This window comes from Melanostigma gelatinosum, assembly GCF_949748355.1.
Source record: "Melanostigma gelatinosum genome assembly, chromosome: 21".
NCBI lineage: Eukaryota > Metazoa > Chordata > Actinopteri > Perciformes > Zoarcidae > Melanostigma > Melanostigma gelatinosum.
Genome location: NC_136654.1, coordinates 15,190,900 through 15,218,503, shown reverse-complemented (window position 1 = coordinate 15,218,503; position 27,604 = coordinate 15,190,900). Strand labels below are relative to the sequence as shown.

The 27,604-nt window shown below is 45.6% G+C and overlaps 1 protein-coding gene across 1 annotated transcript in view; it reads right to left on the bottom strand.

Moving 5' to 3' along the window:
• Window positions 1-27,604, bottom strand: part of tanc2b (tetratricopeptide repeat, ankyrin repeat and coiled-coil containing 2b) — a gene marked incomplete at its 5' end in the record, with an annotated part of 72,514 nt that overhangs the window by 24,741 nt on the left and 20,169 nt on the right. Inside the window, 5 exon segments of the mRNA XM_079293273.1 lie at window positions 3,250-3,381; window positions 8,320-8,568; window positions 9,338-9,521; window positions 12,655-12,803; window positions 17,637-17,753. Of these exon segments, the coding sequence (XP_079149399.1) occupies window positions 3,250-3,381; window positions 8,320-8,568; window positions 9,338-9,521; window positions 12,655-12,803; window positions 17,637-17,753 (831 nt within the window).

Sequence of the window (27,604 nt, the reverse complement as noted above, 5' to 3'; positions counted from 1 at the left end):
TGGCACAGAGGTGGAGGGAGAGAGGAGATGATGGGGAGGGGGAGGAGGAAGAGGAAGACGAGCAGTTGAGACGACCTGCTCGTTGTGAAGGGTGTGGGGAGCGTGGCGACGGGTTATCTCAGGTCAGGTGACTTTTCATATGGCGGATGTGGGAGTCAGTGTGTGAGTTTGATGTCTGGTTTTTCAGACATACAGTTCAAATTCCAGTCATTTCCTGTAACATCCTGGATGTGGAGCTACAGCTAATGCAACACCGACAGGTTGTTACATAATTTCTGTTAAAACAAAAAAAATAAATCTTATGTAATTTGAACAGTCGGAGCAGCATAACAAACCTAGATGAGTTTATGGATAATGTGTTTCTTCAGGAAATGTGTTCTAATCTTCCTCATGGAGGCATTTAACACACCGTTTCCTTGCTGAGACACTAGTCACTGACTTAACTTTACATCTTGGAGCCAAGCAACAAGGAAAAAGTGTGTCAGTATGTCATAAGTATTACAATAACTTAATAAATATTGCATCTGTTAAAGATTGTTTTTATCAGATTGTAGACAACAGATTAAGGCGGTGGTGTAAAACTAAAATAAAAACAGCAGAGAGTGGCTAGATTCTCATCTGAAACTCAAACATGCACTGTCATCAAATCTAGGCTAGTCATCCGACTCATTTGGCTAAGTCAGCAATATGGGCATCTTTCAGTCTGTGTTTGCTGGAAATAAATGTGAACTATAAACAGTAACTTATTTCAAACTAATGGGGATCTGCAACTGATGCCCATTATAAACCAACAATATGTTCGTCAATGCTTTCTGACTTTGCTGTCGTGTCTGTGGTCGTCAGCTCCGAGCCCATCGGCTCCTCCTGAAGATGTATGAATCATCTTTTAAAAAACAGTCACAAATATATCGCTTCATTTTTAACAGAGTCTTAGTCATTTCCACAAAATCTCCTCAAGCATTTTGTTGGGGACGATTCTTAGCTGCGGATTAATACGCAGTTGGAGCTCTAGTGAGTATTTACAGCAGCCGGATGTTGTATGTGGGATTGACTCAAAATAAACTGCAGTGCCAACGTTCACCGACAACAGTGAAGGTCTATAGCACAGAGGAATCATCTCTATCAAGCTTCGGATGGACTCAGACAATGTTGGATCAATTCAATTTTGCTTTCGGTACTTTCATGGGACTTGTTGTCGAGAAGCAGATCAACAGCTTCACCCTTTAAATGTCTGGTCAATTACAGTGCTAACCTGAATTTCCAAGACTTTTTATTGAAGTTGCATCCACAGCCAGCGAGTACATAGAGTAATAAAACTCTGCAGTTGAAAATATTGGTATCAGCTATAATTTATCAGCTAACACGAGGCCTATTTTGTGCATGCGTGCAGAGGCAGAAAGAGAGCGAGGCTTGGGGGGGGGGGGGGGGGGGCGACACAGCGCGAGAGAGTGAAGATAAACGAGGGAGAGAATAATGTGTGTGCGGTGTACAGTCATGCGAGTGAGTTAGCGGTGAATAGATAAGGTGGGTGGTAGATCTTAGAGGTAGGCAGGCAGGAGCACAAGAAGGTCCATTACAGTCTGACTCACTCTCCTCAAAACAGCAGCACAGCTCGGGCCTCCGATGGCCGCTCGGCATCAAAGGAAGCAAACCAAAAAAACAACAACAGGAGAGAGAGAGAGCTGCACCTGTCAGCTGGTTACCACCTGACCGACACATACCCAGCAGTCTCCTCCAGCTCATCTGTAGCTCCGCATCCAGCTGTGTCTGAAGCACAGCAACCAACGAGCCTCTTTCTGTGACGCATCATGTGTTCAAACGTGTGTGCTTTCTGAGGCATGAGGCTACTAATGATATAAACGCAGGTCGTACAAGCTGCATCCCTAAACTGGCAATTATCGTGCATTTTTATATAAAATGCTATTCATCAATCTGGCAGTTATTTCCTCATTGGTTTGCTTGTTTGATCATCTACTTGTTATTATAAGGATGGCTGTGGCTCAGAGGTAGAGCGGGGCGGCTCATCCTCGGCGCTGCTGGAGGAAAGCTCACGGAGATCCCGTCTGTCCGGGTCACACTGAACATTACACATCCGTCACTTATTTATGCGATACATGTTTATACGGCTATGAAACCGTCAGCTTCCCCGTTCATTGAATTTTATGGACTGTTTCAAATTACAGGACAGATGTTTCGAACGTGGTTTTAACCACGTGCGCTTTACCCGTGCGCTTTTGTCTTCTGTCTCCATCCCTTGCATCCACAACAGTTTTTTCGCTGTTTCAGTAGACGCTCACATTTCAGGAATAAAGGAATTTGTCCTCATATGATGAGAACCTGAGCTCTTCAAGCCGCCGCCAGCCTTCACGTCGAGTCTCCTGTCCGTCTCGTCCTCTGCCTCTCCTGGTGAAACTGCAGGAGCAGTGCACTCTCTGACACTGATCCGAGGAGGCAGAACGCATGCTAGGACGCAGTCGCTTGGCTTGTAAACACACTCGGTTGCCCTTAGAGGAGGAGGGCTGAAACAAGTGGCTCTGGCAGTAACAGTGAGGCTTTAAGAGGAGCTAGCTTTTCTCTCCCTTCTTTTCTCTCCCCGTCCAACACTCCTCCACTCCTCCACTGTCTGCGGCCAGCTGCCTCGGGCGGGGGGAATCACATCGCAGCTCAGCCCAGCACACTCTCAGCTAAGTGGGGTCTTAACAGGTGTTTAAAACACACGGGGACGCATATTTGTGATCGCTTGGATGGCAGAGGGCTGCTATTACGGTGCTCATTACTGGCTAAGTGACTGAGGGCGAGGGGACACATAATTTGGTGACATGAGGCCATTTGGCCATTTGGGGAGAAGGCCGAGGAGATGTGCTCGATCGCGGAGGCGCTTGCTGTGCGCTACTAGACTTTGCACACTGACTGTGAATGTTAAGCGCTGAGACAAATCTTAGCTTCGTGGTGACACAACCTGACAAAATGCTCTTTCTGCAAAACAGCATTGTTTTAAAGTGAAAGTAAAAGTAAATGGGGGTTGAATGCTCAGACTTTGCACTTGTCACCTGCACATATGGTCATCCTGCAGTTCTTACAGCATTTACAACGCAGTATCTCTTGAGCCTAACAGCTTCTTGTTCGCAGCAAACCTATTTTTGTTTATTTTGAATCCTAAGTTGGGTCGTCATCAGCGGCGGTTTGAGTGGACGTGACGGGTATGGAGGGTCTGTGTTTGTGTGTGTGCTGTCTTTATCTCTTGCTTACCTCTCAAGTCCTGCCCGGAGCGACCCGGCCCGCAGGTGGTGCTCTGTCTGGGCATGCGCAGCGACGTGCGTAACGGAGTGTGTCTCTGCTCATCCAGGTATGCCAGGTCCTCCAGGTGGGCTGAACTAGTAGCTGTTGTTGTGTGTGTATGAGTGTGTGACAGAGAGAGGGGAAAGAAAAAAAGATACTATTGTCAGCAAATGTATGAACACTAAGAGGCACACAAACAAACCCTTAAAATATATATATATACGTATGTTTATACATAAGAAGGGGACACTGGATGATGCCAGTGTCTTGAGGCAGTTGTCAGGCTCCCGCTCTCATACTTGTGTCTGCTACAGTGAAGAGCGAGCCAGACCAACACAGTTCTGTCCTAAAAGTCCCTCCTCTCGGTGTCTGTCACGCGGCATGGAGGCAGATGCCATCGGGCCCCTCTCAGGATTAATTAGCTCAGCAGACAAATGTCTTATTCATGGAGTGAGCGCCGTCCGACGCCGGCTGCTGCTGATTGTTTCGCGCCACGCTGTGTCGTCAGGGCCAGCGCTCGGAATCAGTGAATGTTAAATAAGATTAGACGCCGCCAGCATGAGTAAGCAGCGGACTTGGTTCTCAGTCACACCTGAACCCCGGTTAAGAGGTTGAGACAAGAAACCCGGAACATTAAAATCCAGGAGAGTAAGGTTGAGGGGTCGCTGACAGACGAGGACCAAGGTGCCAAGTCATCACATTAAGAGAAGACACCACCATGGACAGAACAGTTTGTTTGTCCCTTTAACAAGTGCTCTGACAGGAAATCTAGTCAGAATAAACTCTTCTAATGCAGAGATAATGGAAAAGCTGCAGGGACGGTGAGAGAGGACAGAATAATGAACCACAAACTAGCTGTTTGGGACTCTGGAAACCTTTAAAGGTGCTAAATTCGATATTCAGAGCATTAATAAAGCAGCAAACAACTGTTGTCTATGTGAAGAGATAGTGGAGTCATTTCTACCGAAGCAGAGAATGAAGTGGCTCTCCCTCCGTGTGTGTTGTAATCCGAGCTTCGGTCCGGCTGCACGTGCATGTTAGTGCATGTGAGTCTCAGTGTGTGGCCCACTGGCGAGCTAATCGCCGCTGCTCTGCACTGCACTCATACGACCCACGTCAACACCCTCCAGCTCCCCCGCAGGTAAACACTGTTGCTTGCACCGTTAGCACCGTTAGCTGGTTAAGAGTGCTGAAATGATTGGACAGGTTGTAAACAAGTCAACAGGTTGGCTGGATTTAAACTACTGAAACAGAGTGCCCCTGATACGTCGGTAATAATCCCTCATAAATTGGTCAGTAAACTGTGATTGTTGTTTTAAATGGACAGTTTCAGGGAAGCATTTTTCTCTCTAAAATAAATCAGTTTGTTTAAAACTCGTCTGATCATCTGACTGCTTGTGTTTCTTAACCCATCTGAAATCAGCTATCAACCTGGTGAGTACAACATTACCATGAGCGATTGGAACTTCATACAGTAATAAAATGGATTTATCTCATCAGAGCTGGGACTCTTTTGTAACTATACCTGAAGTACTCTGCAGTCCTGGCATCCCAAGTCAAATTCAAAGCGTCGGTGTGACTGTCATCTTCTGTCTCTTCCTCCAGTCACTCCACAGAGTAAGGCCCAGTAATCCCTCCATGAGGCAGGTCTCTGAGCCCACCACCTCAACACTGATCCTGTCCTGCCCCTTAATTTAAAGAGTGCTTTCTGTACCGCTAGAGTAAAGCTCAGTGGAGTCCTGAGCATGTGCATGGCTCTGTGACTGCTCGAGTCACCCAGGCCATGGACCCAAAAATGAGCCACATGGGTTTCCCAAAATGGAGAGAAAATGGCAGCTGGGAATGCTGGAGGCTTGGCCCTGATGGGAATGTGGGTGCCGGTCATCGCACTGGGCTAAAAGCGGAGACAGTGGAGGCAATAATCTGCCATAAACCAAGAGAGAATGACTCAGGGCCACAGGGCCACAGGGCTGGAAGAGCTCCCGATTTTCTCTCTTTCAACTGTGTTTGAATGTGAGGAATCAAATCTGTGTGCTCATCACCTCTATCTGCAATGCAGCAGGCTGCTGGGGATCGCATTCACAGTTCCTGTGCCAATGCGCTAAGACTGCAAACATAGTGAAAGGAAAAAACAGCATGGAAGAGCGAGAGAGTCAGAAAAAGAAAAGTGGGAAAAAGTCTAACTGTGCAGCCCAGAGCTCAGCCGCTTTGGGCGATGACAGCCACATCAGATACTTCCTGTTTCAAAGGGTGACTGATAGCATAAACGCATGCGTGCACACACACTCAAAGACGAGCTGGGCTGCCGTCCAGAGCCAGTCACAGTATCAGTCGGGGAGCCGACGAGTCATCTCAGATAGGAGGTGGCTGCTGGTGCTCTAAACGCCTCGCCATTCTCCTCTCGTCTCCCCGAGAGATGACTTAAGGTGATAAATAATGGAGGTCCTGCGACTTAAACAACAATATTTCCGGGTGTTACACAGAGTATATACGCAGAGGTGGGACAATCAGGGAAAAATGGCAGAAAAGGAAATCAATGACACTTGTCCGCCCACCAAATTGAAAAAATGTTATGTCTCGGGTGAGCTGTTATCTTAATTTAGTGAATTTAGAGACGATAGAGTGAGTTCACTGAATAACCTCACAGTGTCTTTTATACCTCTTTAGTCTTTGCATGAGTAGGGATCCAACAGCCTCCAGGCAATTATATAGATTCTCCAACAAGGCATTTTTAAAGGGTCAGTTCACGCAAATTACTTTTAAAAAACAAACACCTTGTTTGGTTTTGTTTGCCAAGAGATTTGTGCCTCCACACCAATACCGTGCAAGGACACTACACCCCCGCAATGCCAGGTGACACTTGATAAATAAATACAGCAGTAAATAGGTGGTTGCGGGTGTGTGTGTGTGTGTGTGTGTCTCAGGGTTCAAATGCATTTTTTAATGTGTGATGGGGATGTGTTTGAGCTTAAAAAGGGGAAACTCTCTTTGCTCTTAAGCCAGCCAAGGAGGGCTTCGCGAAAGATAGTTGCATTATGGGAAATGTAGGACCTAGCATTTTGGTAGCTTGACTCATATTACAGACTACATGTCTACAAGGGATCCAGGTACACGTGACCCTAAAGTCCCGTTTGGAAATACAACTGTACCAAAACACAGAATTGCTGCTATTTAACGCGAGTAGCAGTTGGTGAGGGGGGGTTTGCAAAGGCACTTGTCAGCGGGATTTGGGACCTTGCGATTGCCGCGCTTTTTTAAACTGTAGCGACAACATAAACGAATATCACGTAGATGATGACGCAACTGTACTCGGGTACGGAACAACATCACTCATGTGAAAGCTGAGCGACGGGGGCTAATTTATAAATTCTCTCAAACGAGCACCGGAGAAACAGGACTCCTCTGTCTTGGTTACTCCTTCCTCCATATCCATCCTGAGCTCTACCAACGCACTGCCGTCATTAGGTAATAGAGTAGCCACCTCCCTCCTCGTTTTCCTCCCAATTCGCCTTCTGCTCTCGCTCCGTATCTCTCTCCCTCTCTCCCCCCACACATCAAAGCCAGTCTCTCTCTGTCACTCTAGGGATAGAAACGGTTAATGCCTTGGGCTTTGATGTTCCACTGCTGTGTGAGCCCAGCCAATCCTCAGCCTGTGCTCGCCTCCCATCCCTACATCATCGAATAACTCGTTGTGGAGGAGAGTGAGAGATTATGAAACGCTGCTTTCACTCCTCTTCCACATGTCTCCATCTCCCCATACAGGATTCCTGTCCATAACAAATGCCTTCAGAAACATCATGTCTTTTTAGTTGTTCTATTTCTTTTTCTCGCTGCCTCTCTCTTTATTTATTTGTTGCATCATCTGCAGCTTATAGTACGTCTGTAAAGCGGCCTCCAGCTCCTTTGAAGGCCTGGGTATTGAAGGGAGATGAGATCCAGGGTGAATCTCTAAACTGCTGCGCTGCCAGACAGCAGTGTCAAACAGCAGAACATAACCGGCATAAAGAGAGGGGTCGTAGCTGCAGCGACGGGCACATCGCAGTGTTTAGTGAAATATATGTCCACAGTACGTGCGCAGCACACTTTCTTGCCAGCGGGAGTGGGTGAAGTACACGACAGAGCTCCTCGTCTGTAACAGCCTCTCTCACGATGAGAACAACACAATCAGGCCCATTGGAACGGCCTCAGAGTTATGAAACCGATGCATTTACCTGCGATGAGAAACACACATCAATGAGACCTCTGACAGCAACACAAATGCCTGTTGTTCTTACGTGATATTCTCCCAGCCGCAGTATGCTCTCCTTCTGAAGCCGTTCTCTTTTTCTTCCCCAGACTGTTATTCTGCTCCGTGGTTTCGATCCACACCGCAGGGTTGTGAGAAACAAATACCAGCTCTGCAAGCTATTCCCCGAAATTTCAACATAAACCCTTTTGAAATTTGAGAACAATAGTTGTTTCGTCCCTAGATAATTAAACCATGTTGTAAAAGTGACAACAAGCTGCTTTATCCCAGATTTTCAGGAGAAATGTGGTCTGGAGCTCTGGGATCTGTTTTGTTCACAGAATACCTGACCGCATGAGTAGATTTACCCAAAAATTGACAAAACTACGTGGTAATTATGGCTAAAATCTGAATGAGTTGCATAATAGAGCTGCTAATAGACAGGCAAAGTCTGCTCATCTGAGGGTGGACTTCAAAATATAAATCAATTTCCTCTCCTTTAGTTTCATTTTTACATTCGGGGTAACAGGATTCACACAAATGGACGTAAAAGATTTCAAAAGGAAAGGATCACAGCTCATCTCGGGAGGAAACAGGCGAGGAAAGGAAGCTTGAGAGGGAGCACTGAAGGAGTCATAAATATAAAGGGGACTCAGAAGCAGCAGTGCAATCCAATTTTGCCAGAGAAACTTTGCAAAATTGGTCCACCGCATGCCCAAGCACTTGTAAATAACCTTATTTCTGGCTCCTCAGACAACCTGTTGCCTCCTTTTGCGCTTTCATAGGAGAAGGGAGGGAAAGAGGAAGGGACTCACCAGCCACAGAGTTAGGGCGGGGCATGAGGTACAGAGGGATGGAGTGGGCAGAGTGGGAGGACATGCTCTCCAGGTTGCGCTCGGGGATTTTGTTGAGGCTGTAGGTGGAGGCGGTCATGTTCTCATCCACCCTGTACAGGAACGAGTCCATGCCTGATTTCTGGGACTGCCACAGCTTCAGGTTTCCCCGGGAGCCCTCGCCGTATTTGCCGCCTCGCTCCATGTTCTCAGAGTAGCTGGTCAGCGTGGCTGCAACAGAACAACGTCGTCGTCAGTGCCGATATGTTGCATTTACAGCTATTCTCACCCCGTCCTCCCGCCAAACTCACCCGTCTGCTTTCTACTGTACTGTCGTGAAAATGCAGGTTTTCTCTATTGTTGTAAGTAAACACCAGTGCTTCAGAGAGCGTTTCATCTCACCTGCTTTATTGCTAACAATGCAAGAATGCCACAGTTGCTATCAACTTGACATGCACACCTGGATTGTCTTCCTGTAGCGGACTGGTTGTGACTTTACGTGACCATAGTTTGACTAGAAACTGACCTCAGGGTTCGGGTGTAATCAGCTGCGGTTTGTGGTTTGGAAAAAACATTCAGATTACGACATCTTCTTAAGGTTCACTGGAGATGAGAAAGTCATTTTGGGTTTTGGGAGCGAAGCTATAACCTGAGGCATGTTCCCACCGACTGTTACAAGTCGTCACTGTCAGGTATCCCAGACTTTGGTAACTTCCTGTCTGAGCAGGTAAAGTTGACGACTGCTGTTCTTTCTCTTCCTCTTTCTTTGTTAAATCTCATGTTTTATAGACATTTGCTTTCTAGCTTTACTTTATCTGCTTTTTATACCTGAATCTAAAAAATGAAAGCTTTCTACAAGATGAATTCATGTTCTTAATATTCGGTCATGCCCATATGAACAAAATAAAATAAGAAACAAATAATGCAGGTTTTATCCTTTGAGGACTTTGTAGTTTACATTCAAACGTGTTCATTCTTTGTGAATGTGTGCTGATCTCACCTATTATCCCACTGTCCCTGCTCTCCAGGGTTGAGGTGGGACTGGTGACGGAGCCGTAGGCGCAGTCCTTGTTGCCGGCCTGGCCAGGCATGGCAGGGGGGAGGGTGGAGCAGGGGCTGCCTGCAGGGGGTGAGGCAGTGCTGCTGGTCAGGGTGGAGCACGGGCTGATCCTCTGGTTCTGGCCCTTGCGGGGAAACACACACACATACACACGCACGCTTTTATTTAAAAGCTTTCTTCGGCTCCAATAACTCAACGAGAACACACTGGAATAAAAGGCAAAGTACAATGTTTGAACTTTTAATATCGGAATCATATTCAGAGCAAAATGTCACTTCAATTTCGAGGTTTTCAAAAGATCAGCCCCCCCTGCTGCCTTCATGTAGTCCTTCAAAAGGATTTTCTCTCCCACACGCATACAAACACACATAACAAATAATAATAATTTGTAGCTTTTAGAGAGCTTCACAAATCAAAAATCAGAGACACCCAACACTACATACCCAAACTGTATATTTACACAAACAATAATGTTAATAAATAGCATGTAGCACCATAAAATCGCTTTACAAATGTACCTTATTACACAGCCTACTGCAGCTGAGGAGTATGCCACGAAAAAAACAAAGTGAGTACGAGTTTAGTACACACATCGGGGATGTGAGCCGCAACTTCGTAAATGCAGGAAAACAGTAATTTCCCCTTTTTAGAAGCAAAAGGGAGGGGCATTTCCAAAATCAGATTCAGCACGGTCCCATGGCACATGTGAGGTTGTGTACTGTACTTCTAACTTGGTATAACTTCAAATGATGATTATTATTTGGATAGAGCTCAATACGACACACTCTGCTGCGTCTGATCTGCTGCTGCAAACACCCACAGACGCACTCTCTCACAAACATCCATACCGAAATACATGCACGCAAGCATCCACGGAAGTGCAGAGGCGCAAGAGAAACCAGGTTGCCAAGTGATTACGTTTGTGTATCAGACGCCGGAACACATGGTGGTCTCTCCTTTACGGTGCCGCTGATGAGTTCGGGTCAACGCTGGGGTGACCACGCAGAGAACGGGAGGGGTGACGTGGTGCTCGAGGCCAAACAGTCTGCATTAATCTGCGGGAGGAAGACTGAAGGGACACACTAAGCCCATACACTCGCCCACATACGTATACACTCGGGTGTTAGGCTGCAACTAACGATTATTTCCATTAGTGACTGAACCGTCAATTATCTGATGACAGGCTTCTCAGGCTGTGGCTCAGAAAATCAATCGGGGGTCAATTGATCGCAGAGCTGGAGGTTTGATCCCACATGTAAAATGTGCCAATTCTGTGTGTGTGTGTGAATGTAAAATGCTTTGGTATAACTGCTACATAAATGCCCATTGAATGCCCAGTGAATGTCCATTCAGCGTTATTTTTAAGATGAATTCTTATTCATGAATTAATCATTTCGTCTTCAACTTGTAAATTCTGTCTGACCAACAGTCCAAACCTGTTCTCCCTTTACAAGACAATTATGTTAGGTTTTGATTGACACTGTCAATGAGGTACTAATATAAGTTGGACTGCATTATATTGAGAGGTCTAATGTTTTTCCTGCCCTTTTAGAAAAACAAGGGGGAAGAATATTAGAAAAACACCAACTATGACGTTGAATTGACGCCTCTCTGCAACAACGAACTTGCCTTCATAAGCTTTGTAACAGTAGGATTGTGGCCAAACTGTTGTGCTGCACAGAAGGACCAGCTTAGTGTTTGAATTATAAACTGTGACATCTGTAAACCGGTCAACACACTGTCCATAACAGCACATGGCCTCAGTGTTTGTGAGCTTGTGACTGATCGAGGTAATCTTTCACAGACCGTCAGGCCTCGGCTATCGCCGCGGACGGGAGTGTCGTGTTTACAGGAGCTTGACCCCGGAGCGGACAAACGTGCACAAGCACGCGGCAGCACCACAGCGCTATCTGCTGGGCTAACGAGCCTCGCCTCGCGAAGGACCTGACCTCGAACGCCGCACGAGGATTGGATTGAACTCTGGAGCGCTGCGTCTATTCGGGGAGATCGAGCACGAGAGTATGGAAGGCAATTAACTGCACTCCCTGTGAGTTAAGGTCACCTTGTTCCGTCAGCTGTTGAGGTCTTGCAGCAGAGACACCAGCTACTGTAGCAATTCAACCGTGTCAAAGGGTGGATTGGTGTTTTACAGAAAAGAAAAGGAGAAAAGAAAACCCTCACCTCAAGCAGACTGAATTATATTCTTTTATTCCATCTGCCTGGCTTCATTGTTCATTAACTACGGCATAAAAATTGGTTGCGATGACGACAAATATTAGGACAGACGTTCAGCATCGCTGGTGAGTTTGCAGCATCCTGAAAACATCCAGATTACATGTGTGAATCGACTATATAACTGAAACGTTTGCTCTCCATTGAAAGCCAGCAAATCCCATGCATATTAGGAAAACCACAACAAAAGCCCACTCTCTAATCTGCTGATAGGTGGCGTCTCAAGGCAACCTTTGTCATTGTTTTTCGGGGTGGCTAATGAATAAAACAATCAGTATTTTGGGCATATATCTATAAAATGATAAGTTTGTACTGTGTGCACGATGCAGCGGGGCGCTAGTGTGAGTCACGTCTCTAAAAAGAGCCGCTTGAATAAACCTCTCTCAATTTATACACCCCCACTGTTACAGCAGCGCTCGCATCGAGCACAGGCAGTCCATCAGTCTAATCGCTGATCCACACTGCTTTAGTGCAAACCTATACCTACGCCAGCTTTGAACGCTTCAGCAACAGGTTCTCCCCCTTTCCCCTCCCCCCTCCGTATTTCTACTCTTTCTCTCTCTCTTTCTGCCGCCACTGTTTTCTTCCCTCGGTTTGGGTAATTCATGCCTGTCAAATCAGGTTTTTGGTAGAGAAACCAGGGCATCCGCTGCAGAGCTTAGAGCAGGCCCGTTGTGCCAAGAGCTGTTTGTTGCACAACTGCCAAATTCACAAATTGAAAGGTTGCAGGAGACAAGCCTTGAACCTGCCGCAACTCAAGAAACTCACTTTGAATAGGCAAAGCATAAAGCACAGCGGGAAATAAATGATTAAGAGCATTTTCTTTTTATATAAAATGTAATTAGACGGGGAGATAGCTGATGCTTGATGGAGAGGCTCTGATACATTCTGAATCTTTTGATCTGGCAACCCTGACAGCCAAAGATCTGTCAAAAACCAGAGTGCAAACACAGATATAATGAAGATAAACATCAAAGGTCTCTCAGTAACGTCCTCAAACTCCGTTTCATTAGTGAGACCAGTACCTGTCTCGCCTCGGGTTCCTCCATGCTGTAGTGGGTACCGGCTGGCCCCTCGCTCACTTTGTCTCCCAGAAGGAAACCCAGGCGCGTCATCAATGTGTTGGCTGCCTCATCCACCGACGGAGGGGGGCCCAGCTCATGGCTTGACTCCCCTGCAGAGGCGGAGAGAGACGGGAAGAGGTGGAGATGGAGGGGGAGGAGGGGGCAGGGGTGAGGAAGACATAGCGGGGGAGAGAGAAAGAAAGAACGTGTCAGTGGTGGGTAGGAACAGAACAGCAGCTTGTTTTCAGCCAGAAAAAAAAAACATTCTTTAAATATCTTCACGTCTGCCAGCTCTTCACCTGGACACACACCGTGTGTCTGCTACCCTCGCTCTGCATTACCCACAGCAGCGACAACAGACCCGGATACAGAACACACAGCACCTGCGACGTGAAACACCCGTACCTGCGTTTTCCCGTAGCTCAGAGCTGTGCATTAAAGGCACATCCCAGTGCAGCCGGACATCTCCGTTGAGCTGTCTCCTTACATAAACTCAAAAGTCCCTTCAGAATCCTTTCAGGCTCATTTAGAAAAGCAAAAAGAGAAAAATCCCCCGCTTCATACGGCAGCTCCTTCCGCACCACTCATCACCACTGCAGCCCGTGTGACGTAATGAGATACGCCCTTCACCTGCACGTATGTGTGTGTGTGTGTGTGTGTGTGAGAGAGAGAGACTGTGTGTGGCTGTTCAACACAAAGTGGGTGTGTATCCAGCTCTTTATCCTGTTTACAGAGACTCCACTCCTCGCTCTGAGGAGAGGAACAAAAACACCAGGGTGAGCTTGTGTGAAGATCAGACGATCACAAACCCCCCCCCCCCACACACACACACACACACACACACACACACACACACACACACACACACACACACACACACACACACACACACACACACACACACACACACACACACACACACACACACACTGAGGGATTTCATCTTTGCAACAGGAACCAATAACAGAAATGACCTCATCTTGTCGCCCTGTTACCTGGTTGCTCTCCACCCACAACAAGCCCGCACTGGTGGTGTCATGTTTTTTTAATAACACCTGGCTATCGTGCCCTAGAGGTGCCTACTATATCAATTTCACTTCATTCACCACAGTGTCACTCTCTGAGCCGAAAGCTTTTATCGCTAATTACTCACAACCAGCAGGGCAACTAGTGGCTGAACACTAGCAGCTGTAATTGGATGAACGGGCCTGAGAATTGGCCGAGACATTAATGACATTGAAGGCAGCAGCACGAAATAGCCGGTGTTTAAATAAACGGCAGCGAGACAGAGCGGCAGGGCCGGTTCTCTCTCTCTCCCCCTCTCCCCCCCGGCTCATTTTCCTGCCGGGCAGGTCGGACCAGACTGGCAGGTAGCTACACAAAGTCCTGACTGACGACCATTAGAAAGTCCCAGCGGCCGCACCACCTCTCTGAGGACAGGCAGCTTGTCCAAGAGCCGGTGGGCTCTCACTCTCACTCGTCCGTTTAAAGACTCACAGATGGACAGGGCAATCTAAAGGCCCGGCCTCCCCTCTCCATTCGCTCATGCACGGACAGACAGGGCACTGTCAGGATCCTCATTAGATTGACTCCAAGTCCCTTTGAGCAAGTAAGAAAGACTGGCACCTTCTGAGGGAGGGGGACAGAAACAAACAAACTGTGAAGCACGATGTGTTGCCGAGCCTCAATAAAGATAACTGTCGCAACCAATAATGAGATAATCACAGCACGCATTAGGTCCACAACAGCTAATTACGTGCGAGGATATAGCGGCTCAGTAAAGCGGCTGGATATATGGAGCAGAATACTTTCACGAGGGGCCTCCAAGGTCACTAAATCCCCGAGCGTCCCTCGAGGAAGAGTGCTGAATGCAGGAATGGAGAGGATGAAGGTAAACGGTGTTACCGTTCCACCTCCTTGCAGCTAATATCGCAGGGGATGGATGAGACGTGCGACTGTCCACTGGCCGTTATATAGGTGTTATATAGGTCTGTGCGTCTGGACACGGAGGCAGTGAAGGCACTTGACAGACTGGTAGTAGCAAGCAGTGAATACATTAGCACTGATTAGTCAAATGCTCCTGGGGGGTTTTGCGGTCGTGACCGTGATCAAACGGGGGCTCTCTGTATGTCTCTGTATCTCTCTCTCTCTCTCTGTGAGTGTTTCGTCTGCCTCCTTTTCACTCGTCTCTTTGTTCACCATCTTTCTCCGTCCGCCTGTACTATATCTGTTTAGTTCCTCTTACTGACGGCATCCCTGTCGCAGCCAGCTGTTGGACAACCCTGTGCAGAGGTGAGCAGTCTGTGCTATTTTTTATTCTTTTGTGTGGGAGCAAAAATCTGTAATCTGGACGCTGGAGGTCACAGTAACTCCCTTGAGCTAAACATAGACACTCCTGTTGAATCCTTAAACGCCATCAATGTAGTCAAACACACTCAGACTCAAACTCAGACTCAAGTACCATCACGGAGCTGTTGAATATAATTTAAAAGTCACAAAGTAACCAATACTAATGAGCTGCTATCAAAGCGGACGTGGCATCACCATATTGTGGCGTTGGTATGTGTTGATTTCCGTTTCCGTTCTTTTTGTTCTTAAAATACATAAAACGACAATCGCATCTCCGAAGCCACTGAAGACAAACACCTAGATCGCTTCAAAGCTACGTGACAGCGACGCCTCAAGAGGATCTCCAGGCGTCCCTCGTCACAGTGACAGCGTAGGATCCGTAATGATGAAATTAAGAAAACAACGGCATAAAACACATCTCTTATTTTTCTAAAATCAGCCCCCACCACACACACACACACACACACACACACACACACACACACCTCTGCCATTGGATGCCTGAGCCGCGAAAGGAGACAGATGGTTGCCATAGCAACTATCTTTGCGCACAGCCAGGAATGTGTTTCTGTGCGAGCGCATCTGTTTCTCACCCGGCCGTCCACGGATCTTCCCTCGCTCGCTTCCGAGGGAAGAGAGAGAAGCATGTGCGCCACAGGCCGGGGGACCGGACCGGACAGGAGATGGAGTATTAATAGGTCCGGGGCTGCAGGTGAGATGGCGAATACCATGTGGCGGCTCTTATTTCACCTGCACCTGGCCACTGTGACTTTCACTGCAGCGGGGCAAGTCCACAGAGAGCATACACAAACAATGACTCGAATCCCCACAAAAAGATGGAAGGCTCAGAGAGGAGGTGGCACATATAGACGGAAAGGTGAAAATGAACCCGCAGAGTAGCTGTTGACAGCTAAAAAGAACTAACAAGGTGGATTCACACTTATTCCAGAAGACGTGACTAACTGTGAACATACAGGCACAGATTAGGTTTGCTCAGGCAAACACATCGTCAAGAATCCAGCGGCTGGAAAGCTAATCACGAGATCATCAGAGGAGTGAAGTTCACATTCCTCGTGTGCACAGTGGCGAACGCATCAGTGCAACACAAATTTGGAGGCTATACATGAAAGCACGCCGGGGTGCCGGGTTAGTTATAGCAGCTGATGTGAAGGTATACTGTACAGGTATACACCATTAGACCATCATCAGACACGTACTGTACTGTTTATATCTCATCATTCTGGGTGGATTTGGCCAGTGTGACGATTTGGCTCATTTCAATATGTTTAGTTTATTTGACTTTGTAAATGTACACTGTTGCTCTTGTCTTTAGCTTGGCTTATATATTTATTTGACCATGTTTTTTGGCTACAGTTCACATCTCTCCTCTGTAAATCATGTGTCCAAACCAAAAGAGGGACATCTGTGTTTTACATTTTTGGTTTCATGATGCTGTCCCCAGTATTTGCATTAATTCCTCAAAATGCCGCCAGTAGTCCATCTGCGTAGATGGAGACATTGGTTCCATACAACCAATGAACTCGCACATTAAACAGCATGTCAATGTCCCTAAAAATGTCTCTTTGGTCCTTTTAGATGATGATGTGGTCCTAACTCCTTAATATCACTACTTTAAAAAGTCCGCCCGTTGTTTATTATAAATGTTTCCCTGCTGGGACTCATCCTGCAAATTACTGTCAATCAAACACAGACACCAACACGGCTTCTTTCTTCATATCTAAAATAACACTGACTGCTAAAAGGATGACTAAGCATGATTTCATTTGGACTTTAACTCAACTCAAAGTCAACGATATAAGAATATTGTGATATCAAATTCCAAACATCATGACTGAGGATTTTATCCGTAGCGCCCACACCGAGTCCGGGAAGTTACTGTAAAGAGTTTGAGCTCTTACATCTTTATAAAAGCTTTCACTCTGATGATATAAGGAGGACGGCTGGTGGTGAACTTTACAAGCCACAACATATTCACAAACAATATTTACGAGACCACAAATTCCTTTCGTAGGCCATAAAACATCAGCTGGTAGCTGACATCCTCCGGGATGTCAGTGTCAGCAGCAGAGTGCTGACTGGAATGCGATCAGATGTTGAAGTCATTGCCCTTGTTAAGAGCCAAGATGTCCATCTGTCCACCTGAAGGGCCCGAGTCCTCACCCCAGAAAACTCATGGGGTGAGACAAGGGGTGAGAGAGGATAGATACAGGGGGTAGAAGGAAGTCCGGACTGTCCACAGGACTAACCGAGCAACCGCCGACTGTGAAGTTCACAGAAAAACAGCGGCGGCACCTAAACAAGCTCTGCGTTGAAGAAGCCGGGGAGAGTGAGGAAGCATCGAGGGAGGATTAAAGTGGCAGCGAGGGAGGGGGGGGGGGAGACGAGGAGGATGGACACTGTGGGCACCAGCAAAGCTATTCCATAAATGACCTTTTGCAATGTTTTTGTCTTTGCAGAAGCAGGCTGCAAAACTCCCCCTATATCTCTCCACCTCTCCACTGCAACTCGCAGACGGGAACCAACATGCAGAAAGTAACACGACGAAATGAGGAACGAGCTGGCCAAAAACTTACCGGGGCAGTATGTGTCCAGGTCTGGATTCTTGGCAGTGGTGGAGGTGTGTGTAGGGGAGCCAAGCTCTGATTGTGGAATGCGAGGGCTCTCCACAAACTTTGCTTTCCGCAGAGGGGCTGGGAGCAGAAAGCGCACACACATATAGAGAAAGGAGAGGACCACATGCACACACACACACACACACAGAGAGAGAGACACACACACACACACATATATACACAGATCAGGGAGATGGAAGAAGACAAGAAAGAGAAGAGTGACAGGGACAGGACAGAGAGGGAGGAAGATAGAGAGCTTATGAACTTGAAGCAGCTCACTGATAACATGACTGAAACATCCTGAAGGCTTTCTATGGCAGCTTTGTATTTGCTTTGGGTCAAATAAAGCTAAAGTAAACAAGCAGCATGGGCAATCAGAACCTCAGCCAACCACTGACATGTGAAAGTATCACCACACTTCTTCTGTAAAGGCCTTCACTTCCCTCACAACACTCACAGAGTAGCAAACAAGATGGACCTTTCAGCTGAAAAGATGGTATAAAAACAAAAAAAGAAATGGTTGTGTCTATTTGTCCGGCGTCATAATCACAGCAAGAATGCAAATGAGATCCATTTTTGGAATGTTCTCTCGCCTGACTCAAGCACGAAGTCTGAGACATCAAACGAGTCCCTTCGACAAGAAAGTCAGAGAGAGAGAGAGAGAGAGAGAGAGAGAGAGAGAGAGAGAGAGAGAGAGAGAGAGAGAGAGAGAGAGAGAGGAAAAGATAAACGGAGAGAGAGAGAGAGAGAGAGAGAGAGAGAGAGAGAGAGAGAGGAAAAGAGAAATGGAGAGAGAGAGAGAGAGAGAGAGAGAGAGAAAAAGAGAAACGGAGAGAGAGAGAGAGAGAGAGAGAGGAAAAGAGAAAAGGAGAGAGAGAGGAAAAGAGAAACGGAGAGAGAGAGAGAGAAAGAGAGCGAGAAAGAGAGAGAGAGGAAGAGAAACAGAGAGAGGAGAGAGAGAGAGAGGGGAGAGAGAGAGGAGAGAGAGAGAGAGAGGGGAGAGAGAGAGGAGAGAGAGAGAGTGTTGAATAGTCGGGGGTGGTGGTTGTGACACAATCTTTTTCTGGGTTCTTGGTCACAGACCAGCTTATGGCATCATGAGTGCATACATCGAGGGCTACTCGAACAAGAACTCACAGCACAGAGGCGTCTTTGTGCCGGTGAAGACTTGCTGCCCAAACAAGACATTCGTAGACTTAGTAGAACAGCTGTGCTAGGAATACAAACATACAGTGCGCACAGCAATTTACAGCAGACAAAATGATATCAACGCGAGACCTCCAAAGCTTTACTCACATACAGCAGGTATCAGGAGATCTAAGCATCTGTGCTCTGACTCTAGCAACGGCTGCGGTTCTTGAGTTGGACACAATTCGGCTAATTCCAACTAAATAGAGATAATTTGTTCAACCTATTTTTTTTGTACTTGTGTGGGCAGGATCTGAGCATAAGAACCAGAGCGGAGGAGAGCAGGAAGTCACAGGCAGCAGCTGAAACATATATTCAGGCAAAAAGCTCCGTATTACTTTTGTTTAAGGTTTTTGCTGCAGCTAATGCCAGTAAAGCGTGCGTGTATGCGTGTGTTCTAAGTTCCACTGTATGTACACGGCACTTCCTAGTTTAAACAAGCTGTTGTCTAAAATATGTGGAATTATCTAAACCTCTTAGCACCACTTCTGCCTGTTCTGTTTGTTAGATCTTAATATTAGGCTTATTGATTTTCATCTTACATTTACATCGTAATATATTAAGACGGCTCAAACCAATATTTGGCCATTTCTACCTGTTATAATTAGACATATTTGCAGATGAACATATATGCCCCCCCTCACCATACACAACACTGTATCCATTGTGGAGACCTTCAAGTTTCTGGGATCCACAATCTCCCAGGACCTGAAGTGGGCTCCCAACATCAACACCATCAGGAAAAAGGCCCAGCAGAGGTTGTACTTCCTGCTCCAGCTCAAGAAGTTCAACCTGCCTCAGGAGCTGCTGATCCTGTTCTACTCAGCCATCATCCAGTCTGTTCTCTGCTCCTCCATCACTGTGTGGTTCGGATCGGCCACCAAACAGGACAGGAACAGACTGCAACGGATTGTCAGGTCTGCAGAGAGGATCATTGGTTCCAGCCTGCCGTCCATCCTGGACTTGTTCACCTCCAGAGTCAGGAAACGGGCTGGAAAGATCTCTGCAGACCCCTCACACCCTGGACACAAGCTGTTCCAACTCCTCCCCTCCGGTAGGCGCTACAGAGCTCTGTACGCCAAGACCACCAGACACAGGAACAGCTTCTTTCCACTGGCCGTCACTCTCATGCTGCCCTTTTTTATACATATATTTTCTTGTTTATTGTAAATTTGTATTTGTACATTGAGAGCGGAGTGGAAACCGGAGACAAATTCCATGTATGCGTAAGCACACATGGCCAATAAAGCTGATTCTGATTTTGATTTCATAGTATTTTAAATGGACACTTAGGCCATGCACTGTATTAGAGTTCAAAATAATTAATTTAAAGTCGATTTATGAGCAGCAGATACAGAAGTACTTTTCGTAATATGTGGGCACACTGATAAACTACTGTTGTGTTGAATATTAGACTGTTCAGTAGAGCTCCTAAATGCTGAGGATGAGGTTAAATGTCTATGACCATTGTAATAATTGTCTTGCAGTGAAACTGGTTTGGCCGCCCCTGTCTGAAGTTATGTAACGACAGACAGAAATAGAAGCGGTATAGACTTTAATCAATGCAAAATACATCATGACACATTTGTACAGTGTAACAGAAATCACTTTAGAGTTAATGAAAAGGCAGAACAATCATCTAAATTTGCCATTTAAAAAAATCTCCATCCTTATGAATCTGCACAAAAGCAGATGTCACCACTGTCCACTGACTTCAAGCCCATTGTCTCCAAAATGTCAGTTCAAAGACGGCTCTTAGTGACAATGACTTCTCCTCGCATGCTGGTAATCTGACAGGGTTTAAAGGGCTTTATAATATATATCAGATTTCTCAAGCCACGAGGGTGCATGTAATCCTTCATTTTATCTGAACGACACTGAGACAGAGCCACGCTGGCGGCGGCTCTGTGAGGCTGCACTTACAGCCAGCACAGTGCTCTGAGGCTAAATTGATAAACTAAGACGTTCACTCTCTTAGTTTAGAACAGAACAGATGAGGCTGATGGGAGTGCGATTAGTTGTGCAGGTATTTGGGCATAAACCAAACATAAATGCTGATGGTGCAACATTAAAAGTGAAGGGATCTTTTACATATTATCCTGATAGGAACACGCATGTGTGACGCAAATGTAATGGGACTCAATCCAACAGTAGGAGACATTTAATTTGATTTCACAACAAACAGTGACGACAATGAGACACAGGTTCCAGGGTCATAAGAAAAAAAAGTATTAAAAACGCCCCAATTTGCAATCATAGGAATTCCTGCACCTCGATCCGAATCTTCAGCAGAAACTAAGCACTTGTTCAACGCCCCATGGTCCAACTTTCCACCAATTCACAGCAATCTGCTGTCAAGATTCGAGATATTCTGCTCACTCACAAACACACAGTGCAACAAACAAAAAACTAAATATCCTTGGCGGCGAGAATAAAGAACTCCTTCAGAGCGATGAGTATGTGTGTAAAGTAGATGTGTTCGCTTGCCACACACAGTGTTAATGCTGTGTTGGTATGGTCCGGAGAGGACCCTGCTAATTGACCACATCTAGGAAGTGAGCCAGCACAGATGCCACAGTGAGAAACTACAGCTGACAGCCAGGAGGAAGAAAGGACCGGAGTTATTCTCCACTGGATGCACTGCCATGAAAGACACTAACAGACACTTCATGTTTTCTGCCTGACAAACAACTCAAACTACTGGGTTTTTTTTTAGTACTTGTTTTATATTTTGGCTAGAGTTATTTGGCTTATTACCATGTTTGTTTTTCTTTAACATTATTTATCTGGTAGTATAGTTTTTTCCTAATTTCTCTTCCAAAGCATCCCCCTTCTTTCAAAGTTAGTGTCAGTCATTTGAAGAAACTGGCGAATCCACAATGAAACAAGACTTCCTGCACAAGTAAAGTTTTTGCCCCACAAAACAATTCCAGGGCACACCACCACTAAGTCACTTCAAACATCTTTTTCCCACATTTTTTTCCAATGTCTCTCTACCGTGTTGCTTTTCTCTTTCCTCTCTGGCAAAGTTCTCATTGTTAGCTCGCAGGAAAACTAGGATGCAGTACTCATTTGTTGGTGCAAAAAAAAAAAATGGCGAAGTGAGACTCTGTCTATCGGAGTAAATCCCCTCTATAGCAGCGGCTCCGGGAGACTAGATCCCAGGGACTTCTCTCCTGCAGTTCTGTTGTCGGTGTGTGCCAGGCTGAGGATGGGTGACACTGTGATGGATGGCAGCAGGCAAATCCACTCCTCTAATGAGCTTATGAATAAATATCTCTAGTCTGTGTGTGCAGATGCACGTGGCCGTGAAATAGATATTTGTAACATGCTCTGGATGCGAGGGTGTGAATATGAATATGCATGTTGCATGTATGCAAGTGTACATGTGAGATTAGAGTGAGAACGGGGGAGGGGGAGGCTGGGTGACAATGGACAGTTTGAACATTTTAAAAAGAGGAAGCTGATCTCTATTCCCGAGATCGTCAGCGTGTACACACAGCCTTTGGTGAAATCCTCAACAAGAGAGAAAAGCAAGTCAATATTGTGATTCAAACTCACGTGAGCAGGGTGTTGTGCATATGAAAGAGGAGCGCTTCTTTTCAATGCCACAGTCCCCATGGACACAACCTGGGTTTTTGTTTTTTTTCTCGAAATAAATGACTGATTCTGAATATGAATCAGCGGCTCTAATGAGCAACACACGGTTCCTCCTTTGCCGCACGAGCGGAAGGAGACATTTCAGTGTCTGAACCGCTGTTACATACGACCTCGGGCACCCACAGGAGCACGCACTAACGTGGATGAAGAAAGATAATGTGGGTGAGGACATACATCGCCCAGCTGTCTGCAACCCGAGCAGAGCTTTACAGAAACGGAGCATGCGGCCCTGGTCACTATGGAAACAGCAGAGCACAGAGAAACGACGGGTCTTGTCCACTTCTTCTTCTTTTTTTTTACACCGACACCAAAAGCTTTAAGGTCCCAATACGTTGGCTGAAATGTAATCAAACGAGTCGTCTTTGTATCGCAAGGTCTTCCCCTCGTCACCTCCATTGAAGGAACGCAGCTTTCAAAACAGCAACCGATGCTCTGACCCTGTGTGTTGAGGCTTTAGTCTGTCTGCTGTGCTTCTTTGTAAATGTTGGTGACGGTAATTATATGCAGGTTTATTCTTCAGGGAGACTGAGTGACGTGCTTAAATCTTGATATATATATTATGATATGGCTTAAATATAAAAACAGCAAAAGCAAATTTTGATGTTGAACTGTGTTCTGCTGTTATTCCTGACATTAGACAACTCTTCACACACACATATATAATATATATAATATATATACATATATATATCTTTTTATTTATATCTTTAGGGAGTCCCCTACCAAATCTACGACCAAACTGTTGGTGGTCCAGTTGCATTGTGGGTAATGTAGGCGCGATATTTTGCCAAGATAGAAGAATACATGAAGAAAAAAAGACAATCTGTGAATTCCAACCGATACTACCATACCATATATGTAGTATTTAGTATGTCCTAATGCACAGTATCTTGAATGCAGTGTGCCAAAAATACCAGGATGTTCTTTTACATCCGGTCGTATTTTGCAAGTCAGCATGCTTTTTGGGCTATTCTGAACAGCAATCCTTTGCTCAGCAAATATTTGAAGGTCAAAGTTGAAGATGCCCCCTCATGAGGAGGTAGTATGTCCCAGTAAGACCATGCACTTTGTGAGAGCAGCTGCAGTATGTACTAAAAATAAAAAGTATGTGATTTGGAATGCAGTAGAAGTGCCAGAATAAATCGGTGGATTAATCTTTTAATGCATTATAGATAAATTAAACCACAGATGCGGCTGATAATTAATGTGGCTCTTCAGACGTGCTGTTTCACTTTAATTTCACCCGTCTTAATGTACGGCCCAGAGGCTTGTTCCCAGTGTGCGCATAGTAATCCGGCTCACGGGTGATTTTGTGTGTTTGTCCCGGTGACTTGTTGAACAAAACAATGCAGACCAGATGTTGCTGTGCTGTTCAGTCACAGCTTCGAAACAGAGGCAGCAAGTGCAAGTCCATTAGCCAGACTGCCTCTCCCTCTTTTATGTACTCAATGTGTGGCAGTGTGTCTGCCGCGCGCGCACACACACACACACACACACACACGTACCTATCATTACAACCTTGGGAGGATTAGCAGAGCAAGGTGAGGCACAGGCAGAATTTTAAGAAGGCGAAGGGAGGGGCTGAATTTCTAAGAACGCTCATTAGCTGAGCTCTCCCAAGCCCCAAAAAGCTGTTAAGTCAACGTTTCACACAACCTCATTGGAGCCTGGATTAGACCAATAGCACAAAACCAAGTGACATCAAAGCCACATCAACAAATGAGGAAATGAATCTATTCAGGAGGAGATTTTGTTGGAGGAATTCTGTGCCGTTTATCCATCAGTGTGTCCAAAATCACATTGATTCTTCACAAAACATGAATCTGTATGCAGCCGTCCGGCCTTGGGGCAAGAGCAGCGATCTGGAATGTGATCGGCTTTAGAAAATAACTTGACAGAGGGACAGTTAGTAATCCTCACACAGGGCCTGTAAGTCTGTTATCACGTTAAGACCGAACTCCACTGACCAAACATGATGTGGCTTTTTTCTTATCAGGGCCCACAGCGTGTGGAACAAAACCGTCCTCCTTCAGAGCACATTTTAGGTTTTTCTATAAGATTTCTATTATCAGGGTAACTGAATGCATATTACTTCCATTTGTGTATGGTGTCATTGTTTGTAAGGCACTTTATAACAGTGATTAAACAGCTAATCAAGTGTACTGTTTATAATTATGCAGTGGCGGCTGGTGTAAAATGTTCTAGGTAGGGCCATCCTATCAATTTCAGCAAACATCCCAGTATGATTTAATGCAAAATAAAATGTAAGTATCAAACATGCATTATTACTTGGCAGTTAAATATTTAACATGTATTCCAACACGAAAAAAATCAGTAAATAACACTTATATAATATAACATGTTCATTTATTGAGATGTCCTATGGACCTTGTTATAGGAGGTAAAGATCAGAAGTAAACATGAAGTGTAATTATGAATACTGATGTTAAATTAAGCTATGATGAGTTCTCACTGTTAATTTAACATCTCTATTACATGTTGATGCCTCCATGACCAAGTTAAGCAGATGAGACTGAGGACAGCTATGTAGAAGAAAAGATGTTCACTTTGCCTAATATGTAGCTTGACAGAGTTCTCCATGTGTGCCCTGGTGTTCTCATGTTTCCTTACCTCCTCATCCCTCACTCCCTACCCTGGTGTTCTCATGTTTCCTTACCTCCTCATCCCTCACTCCTGTAACTGTCCGTGCTGGATCCGTCCCCGTTGTTTTAAAAAGCTAAATAAATGATTAGCATGACGTCATCCAGCTAGCCAAACCTGTCTGGTGTACAGTACAGAAGCTTTGCATGTACTGCTTCCCTTTCCCGCGAGTCTGCTGTCTGATTGTGAGGTCAGGCTGATCTGATATCAGCTCTTTGGCTGCAGAATCTCCGCCAAAGTTCTCCTCTCAAACGGGTCTTGGAGGAGGAGTGCTTGCGCTGGTGCGGGCGCCTGTAGAGACTTCTCCTGACGAGAACGTGCAGCGAGGGGGGCCTGATCGTTCTGGCCCACAGCTGAATCTATTTGAGGGCGCTGATTGGCTAAATTGTATGTCACTCATTTATATCTTGAATCAGCAATTGGCTAAACTGCTTCATAGACCCGCCTCTTTTGGGCCAAAACGATCAGGCCCCCCAAGCTGCGCGTTCTCAGAGTGTCGTGCACACAGACAGAGAGCACGAGCAGAGAGCACACAGGAGGAGAGGACGAGCAGGAAAAGCATATATTTTGCGCAGATATCATATTTTACACACATTACTGGGTACATTCCACAGTTCAAAAACACAAATATTGACAATTTGTATAATTTATGATTATTATAATATATATATTTTTTTTGTGTGGCTCATGGTGGGGCCATGCCCCATGGCCCTCTATTGACCAGCCGCCACTGTAATTATCCCTCCAACTCGACGCTATTTGAGTGAAATCTGTACGTGTATTGTTCTATGAACTTTTATCACACTGGACAACTTATTTGCTCTGAGCAGCATTACTTTCTATCATTCCATCTCTGGTCTAAATCCCTGTTGTGTACATACTTGCGTCCATACTGCAGGCTTTCTGTGCAGCTGTCTGCTCGAGTGAACAAGCCCTTCATTCCTGAAGGACTCTGCCTCCATGACTCAGCTGCTGAGGCGTAGCGGCTATTGTTAACACTGAGCGCTTCAGCCACTGTCAACTTTCTTATGGTTTCTCTCCTTCAGATTGACAGAAGTGTGACCGCGATAGGCTCCGGCGATATGACACGATTATCCTTCAACGCGATATTGGTTGGCCACGATAACAGAAAAATATTTCTTTTGCCTTCTCAATGCCAAGCCGCATTGCTGTAGCCCATCAAAAAAAAGGGACAACGTGCTAGCATATGTCTGATTTTGTGCAATTGTGGTGATATAAATAGAATTCATGGTTTTGTTAAATTGCTGCTATAACGCCCTGTAAATATGCAGGCGCATACAGGAGAGTTTTGATTGCATTGCAATGTTTTTTGAAAGGCTAAACGCCATAAATGTGGATTGAAGCAGAATATTTTGTTAGATAAAAACATTGTGAATTTTGGAAATGTAGGCATTTATAATTTTTCAATAAATATAGACTCTTAGACTAAGGATTGAGATAATCATAAAGACGAGGACACAGCGTTGTGTTGTTCACTTTGTGTGTTCGAGAGACAGATGGGAGTGAAGGTGGAAGCCGGTGTACGACTGATGCAACGTTTCTGTAAGTTATTAATAATAATAATTTGAATGTCAACGTTATGAATGAAGCTTTGAACTATTTGGTACATTCCTATTTTTTACCCCTGTAGCCCTAAATACAGCAGGAAAGACGTCCGATCCATTTAGCAAAAAGAAAGCAAATGCGCCTCTTTGGCAATACTTTGGTTCTTTTAAACCAAACAAAAAACTAGAGCCAGAGACGAAGACGAAGTGATTCGTAAGCTGTGCAATAAACAAAGACGGAAACACCACAAAGCTCCGCTTCCATATGCCAATATTATATCCAACATATCTGTTGAATATCCAACAGAATACGCAAGTCTGCCACCGACTTCATCCGCAAAGAGCAGCCGGACCAAAACTCTCAATCAACCATCGAGTCTTCAGTAAACAAAGTATGAACTTGACAGTCAACAGTGGCGAGACTAAACGACGGCAGTTAGACTGATCTGATTTACTGATATCAGCATGGCCTCGTGTAAAACAACGCTTATATACATCATGGACACCTTTTGGCCACTTATGATAGATATTTATATCTATGTGCGTCTCTCTACAGCTTTTTTCTTTTTCTGAAAGCGATATTGTCAGTAAGGGTATTTTAATGTCGCCCAACCCTGGACCGTAAACTTCTCACACAGCTCAGCGGTAGTCACGGGAGGCCTGCACTCCTGAAGCCAGATGATATCAGCAAAGCTGTAAAAGTTAAAGACGATACCGCTGTAAGACAGCGAGATGAACATAATTGTCAAGGACACCGCTTGATACAGAGGCCTAATAATAGCACGGCTGCCTTGGCCTCTGGCCCAGCTGGAGTTCAGCCTTTACCGGGGATATTTATAACCCGTCGGCTGCACT